This window comes from Lactuca sativa, chromosome 7 (assembly GCF_002870075.4).
Source record: "Lactuca sativa cultivar Salinas chromosome 7, Lsat_Salinas_v11, whole genome shotgun sequence".
Taxonomy (NCBI): Eukaryota; Viridiplantae; Streptophyta; class Magnoliopsida; order Asterales; family Asteraceae; genus Lactuca; species Lactuca sativa.
In genome coordinates, this window is record NC_056629.2 from 27,741,878 (window position 1) to 27,752,769 (window position 10,892).

At 32.8% G+C, this 10,892-nt stretch overlaps 1 protein-coding gene across 2 annotated transcripts; it reads right to left on the bottom strand.

Annotated features, from left to right (window-relative positions):
* Window positions 1–1,641: 1,641 nt before the first annotated feature.
* LOC111903985 (cold-responsive protein kinase 1) lies at window positions 1,642–4,501 on the bottom strand. Of its 2 annotated transcripts, XM_052765436.1 has the most exons (8): window positions 4,248–4,501; window positions 3,742–3,941; window positions 3,514–3,622; window positions 3,314–3,426; window positions 3,002–3,212; window positions 2,689–2,926; window positions 2,405–2,555; window positions 1,642–2,310 (listed from the first exon to the last, which is right to left on the bottom strand). In XM_052765436.1, the coding sequence occupies exons 3-8, from the start codon at window positions 3,581–3,583 to the stop codon at window positions 1,999–2,001; spliced, it is 1,095 nt and encodes a 364-aa protein (XP_052621396.1). In that variant the 5' UTR covers window positions 3,584–3,622; window positions 3,742–3,941; window positions 4,248–4,501; the 3' UTR covers window positions 1,642–1,998. The 2 variants fall into 2 exon arrangements, with proteins under 2 accessions (XP_052621396.1, XP_023755531.1); XM_023899763.3 differs by lacking the exon at window positions 3,742–3,941.
* Between the last annotated feature and the right edge of the window lie 6,391 nt (window positions 4,502–10,892).

The window sequence follows — 10,892 nt, forward strand, 5'->3', positions numbered from 1 at the left end:
TTGTCTAAGTTATGTTTGAATTTAAGATGTATGAAAGTAGGTTGCCTTATTATTGCATGATACTATGTTGGTTGCCTTATTATTGCATGCATGCATACAAATGGGTAATATGGTACATTATACTAAAATGTGGATGATATACATGGACCAAAACAACATGGTCCTCATTTTTTTTATTAATATGTCAATTCCTACACATAAAAAGGGAAACAAAGTGGTCCACTCCTGGATAATCCAACCTTTCTGGTCCCATGTTATTAAAGTAATATGGCCCATTCATGTACATGCAATGCACTCAGTTTCTTGTAAACAACACAAACAATGTATTTTTATAAGGTCAAAGAATCTAATACACACACCCACTTTCCAATTGACAATAATATAAGGGCACATTTCATTACAATATGATATTAATGTCAATAGACTTCACAAAAGCATGCATTTCTAGTACAAAAGTCCCTATCATTCAGTCTTGACAGTATTTATGAGCTGCATACACTACTACAATGATCCTAAAAGTTGGTTGGAATTGTTATCATCAACCAATGATATACCAAAGCCCCCAAAAGTAGGTTGGAATTTTCATCATCAACCAAAGCCTAAGACATACACAAAACCCCAACCCTTGACTGACTAACTTCACTTTCATGACATCCAAAGGAAAATCATAACCATTAAAAGATCCACAATCACAAGCTTCAACCTACCAGCTACCTTGTTTGACTGATCTGGGAGCTTCTGCAGCCTCTCAACCTCAGCCTTCTTTGATAAGAGAAACTCTAACTCTACCACTTTAGTCCTGCACTTATGCAATTTAGACTGATCCTCTATACTATCTAACATTCACTTTTTTGAGTAAATCAGTGTTTTGTAGTAACCATCTTCCAACTCATCATTTATCCACTCAAAGAAGTTGCATTTCGTAAGCTTGGTCTGTTAATCAATTAAACAAGCATGAACATTGTTGTTAATCAAACAAACAAAGAATGCAAGGTTCGTGTTTATGTCAGACAAATTAGGGTTTCGAAACCCTAATTTCTAGAAAAAAGCTTAGTTTAAGTAAACGATCATCAAAATAGAAATAAATGTGGGTAGATCGGAAGCTCGCCATGCTATTTCGACAGCTAAAGAACCTCCTCCCAGAATTCCCAATATGCCACAAAGTTCGTTGCAATGAGAGGGTTTGTCATAGTCATAATCGGGAAGGTTGTGCGCGTCGCCAGCGCTCCGAGCTTGTAGCCTCAATGTTCGACTGGTGGAGGAGAATGAGGAAACCATCGGGAGATCTCTTAACTTGAAAATCTTTGGTCGAATGGTCGGATTCAGGAAACAATGTAACCGAGAGTATGCTATATGAGGTTATCATTTATTAGGTAATTGATGACCGGGTTGTGACGTGGTTAAATAGCTACAGTGACGCCTTAACTTCTATCGCATGTCCGACTGCCATGTAAGCTTCATAACTAGACAACCGACTAAAATCGATCAACATGACCTAATTGATAGGTAATTTGAAAGTTGAGAGACCAATTGTGCAAAAAAATAACTTGAGGGACCAATCCGGAACAAAACCAAAACTTTATTGTGCTACCGTGTCAATTTCATTTCTTAAAAGATGGAACCTGTTTTATTGAACATAAGTTTGATCTGTATTTTCCAACTTCAACTTGTAATTTGCAAATACCTTCATAAATTTGTTTAATCAATCCAATATATTTTAGTTTAATCAAGTGTTAACCATATACAAATTAACCCATAATTACTTTAATATTTCAATTTTCGACCACAAAAAATAAAAAACTGGCATCCCTCGACATATACGATGAAAAGAAAGCCGTCCCTGGGCCCCGTCAGGTTTGTCTGTTGCAGGTTCGCCGTCACCGACTGAGATCAACATTAGCCGTCGGCTACAAATGACAGCTAAGCGAAGACAGCCACACGAATATGGCGGCTTATAAATAAATCATCAACTATGTATGTTCTCTTCTTATTCTTAATTCATCGAGGGGTTACTTGTGTAATTGTGGTGGGAAAAGAAGTTATCTGGCGGCTGGTGGAAGCGTCAGAAGATACCTTTTTATTCCCACTAGAATCTTGGAAAAAACCTGGCGGCGTCAGTTGTTTTTCGTTTAGTCGAATGTTTCTTGACAACATGTCGACAACCTGGCTCATAATTGGCCTACGGCTGGCGGTCGCTTGAGTACAAAAAAAAGCTACTTTTATGTACTTTATCACTTCCTCCGAATCATATGTTTTTAGCTCTGGATCCACTAGCTCCAACAGCTTCTCCTCTTCATACAGCTCCCACGCCTATTGTTATATAACAAGAAAAAAAAAATTCAAAAATAGACCATTAAGCCCTAATTTTTTTCAAATTACAAATTTGCCCTCGTTGACAGCATACCCATTCCAATAGAAGTTTCTGTGATGGACCCCAACCTGACGTTGAACTGCCTCTACCGCTAATTATCTCAAGAACGAGGACCCCAAAGCTATAAACGTCCGCTTTCAATGTCAACTGCCCGCCCAATACGTATTCAGGAGCCAAATAACCACTGAAAAGGAACAACAATTGGGAATTTTATACCAACATACTTTTATTTATTTACTTTCATTTCATTTTATTACATCATTGCTGTTTCTTGCATTTGACACTTTGATTAAAGTAATACTATAATAGAAACTCACGTAGTTCCGGCTATTTTGGTGCTTATATGAGTGATGGTATCTGGAAAAAGTTTAGCCAATCCAAAATCTCCAATTTTTGGTGTGAAATGTTTGTCTAGAAGTATATTACTAGCTTTAATGTCTCTATGCACAATATGTGGCTCAAGTTCTTCATGAAGATATGCAAGACCACGTGCTGTTCCAATGCAGATCTCAGATCTTCGCTTCCAATCCAGCTCTGCAATATGCATCTTTTTACCTGTACATTGTAATCAACTAACATCACACACACACACACAAAAAAAAAAAGACTCATTTTCACTTTGTTGATTACCTAAAAGCGCAGAGTCAAGGCTGTTATTTTCCAAAAATTCATACACTAAAATACGATGAGTTCCTTCAACGCAACACCCGATCAACTCGACTAGGTTTCGATGTCTCACATTTGCTATCGCATTTATTTCTGCTAAAAATTCACGAACTCCCTGCTTTGATTCAGCACTAAGCGCTTTTACAGCAATTTGTGTTCCATTGTTGAGGATTCCCTAACATTTTTTTATCAAGCATATATGTTCAGTTCATATGTATGTATGTATGTATGTATAAGTGTGTGTGTGTGTGAGAGAGAGAGAGAGAGTGTGTGTACCTTGTAAACGACTCCAAAACCACCTCGCCCGATCTTTGCACTTCGATCAAAGTTATCAGTTGCTAATCTTAATTCTCTATATGAAAAATTCCTTATGTTATCAAGAGGAAAACCTGTGTGATAATGTAAAGGTTAGATTTTTTTTTGGATAAGAGTGAAGTTATTGATTTGTAAATGAAAAGTTGAGATTATGAGCATACCTTCTAATTCTGGATGAGTGTTTATCTCTTTCTTTTGTACACGTTTGGAACCAAAGCAGCTCCAACCCATGTCTGTTTGATTCACAAACACTTTCTTGTGATGCTCAACCTTGTAACACAGAAAAAATGATGTGTGAAAAGTCATATTTGTAGCAGCTACCAAGCTCAATTATTCAGCAATGTTCATTAATTCTTGAAGGACAATAGTCGATTACACATCATTTATACCTCATGAGGTACAAGTTGTCGTTTGCCCTAGAATTGTCGGTGTTTCACCATCTACAAAAGGACTACCACTTTTCTTAAAGTCACAAGAAGTTACAAAGTCACAGGCTGGAAAAAGCTAGATTACTCTCTGCTTCAATTTCGTTGTCAATTGAAAGTACCTCTTTATGTCTTAAGAAAAGCAACAAATCCGTACAATTGAGCTGAATCAAATCGAAAGATAAGCCTGAGTTTTCTTTCATCTGTTGCTAACCGAAGAACAGTCTTAACTCTTAAGTTTCTAACTAATCAATACAAGTGGAGCACTCGAGGAAGTCTATTCAGCTTAATCAGTTCAAAGCAAAGCTAGATTTCAATCGTTTAACTCTAGAATCATATGATAAATTAAGCAAATCACTAAAACTCATCAACAGCAGCTCCTCAAAGCAAAATCAAGCTCAGATCCACAACCATTAACCGAAACAACTTCTTAACGAGAATGATAATCATAAAAAAGATGCAGAAATTACCTTTTATGCACGAATTGACCGGAGCATACTGGAACCACGAATGCGATGATTTGAAAGATCAAACGAGAATATCAGCGATTATAGTTGACTTGCTTAAATTAACGAGAGAGTTTAAGAGAATTCGACCACTGATTCAGGATAAATCCGTCAATACCTCCTCCGATTTTTTCAATATATTGATTGTTGTTCCACTGCGCGTGGTAGAAAATAGAAATGGTCATACGGTGGCACAGATAGTCTTTCTCCACTGTCTCTGTTCCCACCAAATTTCTAACAAATATTGTTTTTTTTCGATATTTAATAAAAAAACAACAGAATATTACAAAGTCAGATTATATAAAAACCATTATAATTTACCATTTTTAAGATTTAATCATTACATTTTAATATATCGATCATTTTGATTTGACATGTTATAGCAGATTAAAATAACAATATTAAAAAAATATTGTATTTAAGAGTTTTATTGAAACATTTCACACTAAATACTGAAATAAAACCATTAAACTATGACAATTTTTATAAAGACAATTTCAATATATCATGTCATGTAAAAATAGTTCGACCAAAAATATGTCATTCTTGAATGACTGTTGTTAGGAAAAACAAAAAAAAATGATTAAATCACAAAATAACATCAAACTTTTATTTGATTTTGGAGTTTATATTTTAAACATCCTTGATCATATAATTTTTGTGTCAAATAAAAACATCACTGTATACATATATTTAGTTATTTGGGCAAAAAAAATCTCTAATAAAGTCTTAATATTTTTGGTCAATTTACGGTTTAATCTCAACTTTTATTTTTTAAACAGAAAAGTTCTGATTGTTTTATATTTTGCTAAAATTAACGAAATAGTCCTTATTTCTTTTCGATAGAAAATGACATATTATCGTATAAAATTAAATAATCATAACTTTTTTGTTTAAAAAATAAATGTCTGGATTAAACCGTAAACCGATCCAAAATATTGAGACTTTATCGGAGATTTCCCTTCAGGCAAGTACCATAAAAATCCCAAATTTTACACGCATAGTTGGAAAAAGTCATAACTTTTTTTTTTGGTTGGTTAAAATGACAAATTTTCGGATGACCTTCCAATTTTAACCCTATCCGGTCATCCATATTTGTTTTTTAAAATGAAAGTTTTAGAAAACTTATGGTTTTTACCTAAAATAAAAGTTTAGGTTTTTTCCAACCGATTGTGTAAAACTTGAGATTTTTTTTATTTGTCATTTCTTTCATCAAACGAATTTATAAACACAAATGGTATTCATATATCTATAAAAAAAACTTATTCAATGTTTAATATCAATATCGTAATATAAGTATAAAATATGTATTGTATGTACTTTATATGTATAAAATACATACTTTACTTAATTTTATATGTAAAAACATATTTTTTTTAACAACAATATTATCAAAAACCCAAAAGAACAGCTAGCTAGAAGCTAGCTAAAAGTACAACTTAAGGCATGACTGAGTTTTACATCCAATCTACCCAATACATCCTGGCCTTAGAGTTTCTAAACACAAACCAACGATAAGAGTTATCAAGGATACAATAAAAAATAAAATGTTTCTTAAAATTAGACTTCCGAAATAAAACCGTATTTCGGTAAGTCCAAAGAACCCAAATGTTTCTTAAATATGAAATCAATGATTACCCTTTCCATGCGCACCACCGGTCTCGAGTCAATCCACTCTACCATATTCACCGCCGAGGAAAAAGTCGGAATATCTGATGCTAACCAATTAGCCACCCGATTCCAAACTTGAACTGCTAAAGAGCACTGGAAGAAAATATGAGGAGTAGTCTCTAAATTGCCATGACAAATAGGACAAAGAGTCGAATCCAAGTCTAACCTTCTTTCTTCCAACTTTGTTCTGATCGGAAGGCGATCCAACAACACACGCCACATAAAAAATCAATCTTGATGGGGAAGAATCTATTCCATCAAGTAGGCATTCCACCTTGAGGTAAATGATGAGCATCAATAACCCTCCTAGCAGATCTAATAGAAAAATGGTCTGAAAGATCAAAAGACCAAGCCCACTTATCCTTTTTAGAACCCATCGACACCGAACTTAAAACATCAAGATGATTATTAAGTTAATCAGTCTTCACTCCACTTCTAATTTGACATTGCTAAGAAAACACCCATCAACTGGAGGACCAAAAATCACTAACCTTAGAATCAGGAGAGTTAGACAAAGCAAACAACCTGTGAAGCTAAATACCAAACCATTGCACCAAATATCTTTCCAAAAACGTGTGTTTGCACCATTCCCAATATTCTTATACATAGAAAAAGTAGGAATGCAATCTCTATCATGAAGAGCATTAGTAGAATGAATAATTTCGCCCACACTCCCCCACCTGAAGGAACTCGAGAACCCTCCAACAAACATGCACCACTCCTAATATTCCTATACATAGAAGAAGTAAGAATGCACTCTCTATCATGATGAGCATTAATAGAACCAATAATTGTCGCCTACACTCCCCCACCTGAAGGAAATCGAGAACCCTCCAGCAAACTTGCACCATCACCGTATAACCATTTAATGCATCTTACCCATAAAGTGTCAGATTCATTTAAGAATCGCCATCTCCATTTGTAGAGAAGCGCCAAATCGAAAGCCTCCAAGCTCCCAATTTCAAGACCACCAAACTCTCTTGAATTAAGAGCAAGATCCCACAATGAATCCGCCTTTAATCCTGTTCAATTCCCCTTAAAAAACTGGGACCTATAAGCTTCCAAAATCTGACAAACTGCAAAAGACATCTTAAATAAAGAGAGAAAATAAATCCCTAGGCTCCCTAAAACTGACCTATTAAGAGCCAGTCTTCCATTAATGGAAAAGAGCTTAATTTTCCAAGAAGACAACCTTTTACGAAACCGATCAATAATTAACCGCCAACCTTTAACCCTCACCATAGATTCCTCAACAAGAATACCAAGATAAGAGAACGGAAAAAATATCCAAAAGAGCATCCAGTAAAAATGGCCATGGTAGAAACCTCGTGATCATTAACACCAACTCCAAACAAATTAGATTTAATAAGATTAATTCTTAAACCCAAAATCAAGTGGAAGCACCTCAAAATACGAATGATATTACGAATATTTAATTCATCCCATTCACCCAAAAAAGGTGTTTCTGCATAAAATAAATGAGAAGTAGATACATCATCATACACCACGAAAAACTCTAGCTGCCACAACATCTTTCATTGCCACGTGAAGACCCTCCATGACAATAATAAATAATAACGGAGAAATGGGACCGCCTTGAGGTAACCCTCTAAACAACTGAAATTTGTCAGTAGGATTCCCTTTTAAGAGAACCGAAGATCTAACATTTTAAAAAATACCACTAATCTAAAATATAGGTATATGAATAAGAGCAATCGAAATTCCTCAGAAGCATTTCCTTGAATATAATTTTTATGTATAAAAATATATTTTTATGTGTTTATGTATGTATAAAAATCGTATTTGATATATATAAATTGTCATTTGTATGTATTTTATGTTTTCTAAAATATAGGTATATAAATAAGAGCTTTATGTCTAATATGGTTTTTATACATGCACAAATAAATAAAAATTAATTTTTTATACATAAAAACGTCTTTTACATATAAAAATAAGTAAAAAAACATGTTTTACACGTATAAAATACATAAAATACGTATTTTTATTTACATAAAAAAAACTTATACTTGATTAGTTTTCCTTTAGATCTTGTTCTAGCTTAAAAGTTACACCTCTTTTGTCCCAAATCTTGATCATTGTGTGTATGGTATACTCCAGGACCTTTGAGTTGTCCTTTTAAATGTTTCAGGGTGTGGTAGGCCACAAAAATGTAGTCTTGGTCGTTAGTTTCCTTCTATGCATGAACTAGGATGTCTTAACGGGTTAAGAAGTTAGGGTTTTTGATATTTAACACTTAATAGTTGATGTGTGATTATATATATATATATATATATATATATATATATATATATATATATACACACACACACACACTAGACGTTTACCCACGCCAAATGACGGGTGCAAATTGGTTTTTCAGAAATTAATTAGTTTCTAGAGGTGATTAGTTTTTTTTGCGCAAATATTTTTCTACATGTAAACAATTATCAATAAGAGTCATGTTAGCAGAAACAACATCAATAAAAATAAAAAATTAAAAGTTAGGATTCTTTATTAATGTATATGAACACATGTTTGATTGTGTATTATTAATCGTGCAACACTTCTTTATATATCGAATTTGATGTATAGTTCATTGTCGTTGAATTTTTTCATCATGCGGTAAAGTCCTTTGCTCTCTGGTTTGGTTTGTGTTTCTGGTTAATGTCAAGCACGACTAACACAAAAATGATAAAAGTCAAATATATTAACTTTTGTATTTAATTTGATTTGTATAATTTTTGTTGTGAGTATGGACTTGAAAAAAAAATATTAAAATGGAAAGAGGCATCAAAAGTTATTTGTATAGATCTTCCAATACCTTATTATAACACATCATTTGATTATGATCTATAATCCCGACCCTAATATACTTTTAGTTTAAAATGTTTATCTTTAATTATTAATTCTTAAAAACAAATATAATTTACTTTCAAAAAATACAAAAAAATAGATGAGTTTACATTTTAATAGAAATTCAAAAAAAAAACAATACTTTACTTTTTTTCATAAAATTTGCACCAATACTTTTTTTAGTTAGGTTTATTGTCAAAAAAAGCACCATTGATTAATATTATTTTAAAAAACCATGGTTCCACTTTTTGTCGATGTTAATCAAAAAAATTAAATATATTTTTAACTATACGTCTTTACTGGTTTATGGCGTCATACAATTAATATATTTTAAAAAATTAATAACTTTAAGTTTACTTAACTTATGTTTAGGTAATTACTATTACTATTTATAATAAAAAATTAATTATATCAATTCTAACGGTTATAATGTTATTTTTGTTTTAAATTAAATACTATAGCTTCATATATTGAAGTTCACCGTTAAAAAAACAAGTTAATTTATGTTATTTATTTAATATAAAAATTGTTAACTATCAATAAAAACTAAACTACAACAAAATCATTTTTTTTTTAATTATCGGGTAGGTTTCATATACATAATTAATTAGAATCAACAATGAAATTGAATGGTCATTATATTGTTATTCTTTAGAACTCTTCAAATATCCTTTAACTTCCAACTGAAAATAGATTAAAATACAATTGGTAAGGCTCATTAACCCATGATAAGTAATTACTAAATTGCCACAAATAATCCTACTCAACACACACGCATAAATGCAAGTTCATGGAAAGAAACATAGTAAAAGTACAATGATATAATTTTTCCACACACTCATCTACTATTAGGACACCATACTTTAAAATAGCAACCAACTTTTAAAGTACAATGCTATAGTAAACAAAAATTAGAGTTGGTTGGTATTTTAGCATATTATTAGATGGCATTGCTATAATATGTTTTTCCAAAAAATGAAAGTGCAATGTTATATCAAATGCTGAAAAAAATAGTTAATTGAAAAAGGAGTTAAAGGGTAATTTTTGGGTAATTTAAGGGGGTAGGTTTAATAGTAAGTGGGTTGCCTATTGTATATAAGGAGTGTTGACCTAATAAGATATGAAGAATGAGATGTTGATCGAGAGTGGTGTTATAAGGGTGCCGTTGTAGTGTCTGGTTGGCACAAGGTTGGAATGGATGAGTGTAGTTAGCTAGGTAATCATGTGAGTGCAACTAGTAGTATGGTGGGATGGTGAGTAGATTTTACACGTCATTCTTGCTGCACACACATCACATTCACCTGATGTAAATGTTAACATGATTCCAATTTAATAATCTTTCTTTTTCTCTTTTGTATTGACAGAACACGTACTTTTGCAGGCCTATTTTTTTTCAATACTCAGTACACACAAAGAAAGGCAACCAATATTTATATATTTCTTTCTCATTCTCGGTAATCCCCCAAGTACACACATCGTGTTTGTGCACCATACCTTGTCAGACATAAATACTTTCAGATAGTTCTAGAATTGCCCCTAAACAGTGATACACAATCATCAATCCAAGGATATATCTGGTATTTCACAAACAGCGAAAACATGAAGAGGCATACCTGAAGAGCTATAAGTGTAATCAAGGGTGTTTTTTTCACTTACACGATTTGTCAAAAATGTGACATCCCCAATTTCTCGGCCAGAAAAGACCGATTTGTTTATGCTTTATTTTAAAATCAGAGTAATCGTTTAATGAAAATGGTTGCGGAATTTGTTCCCAAAACAAGATATGATAAAAACTTATCAAAACATTTCTCAAAGAGTATGTATTTTCATTAAATAAGAAAACCTCGGGATGTCATGTTCCGATACAGACACATAAGCATAAACAGAACATACATTCATTTACTCTAGTGATTTACATCTCCTTTAATCTCTCAATGCAAAACAGCTTCGTATCGATACCTGTGATACAATTAAACTGAGTGGGTCAGGTTTGGGAGCCTGGTGAGCATATAGGGTTTTCAACCCACAATAATATAATTATTATATTTAATCATCAAACAATCAACCCAATTACCCATCCCC

Bases quoted from the DNA above. Each gene is read 5' to 3' on its own strand.
- LOC111903985 (XM_023899763.3), bottom strand. From the start codon at position 3,583: ATGGGTTGGAGCTGCTTTGGTTCCAAACGTGTACAAAAGAAAGAGATA. The intron at 3,213-3,313 runs GTACACACACTC...AAAAAATGTTAG, and splicing joins GTTTTGGAGTCGTTTACAAG to GGAATCCTCAACAATGGAAC. The intron at 2,311-2,404 runs GTATGCTGTCAA...ATATAACAATAG, and splicing joins AGAAACTTCTATTGGAATGG to GCGTGGGAGCTGTATGAAGA.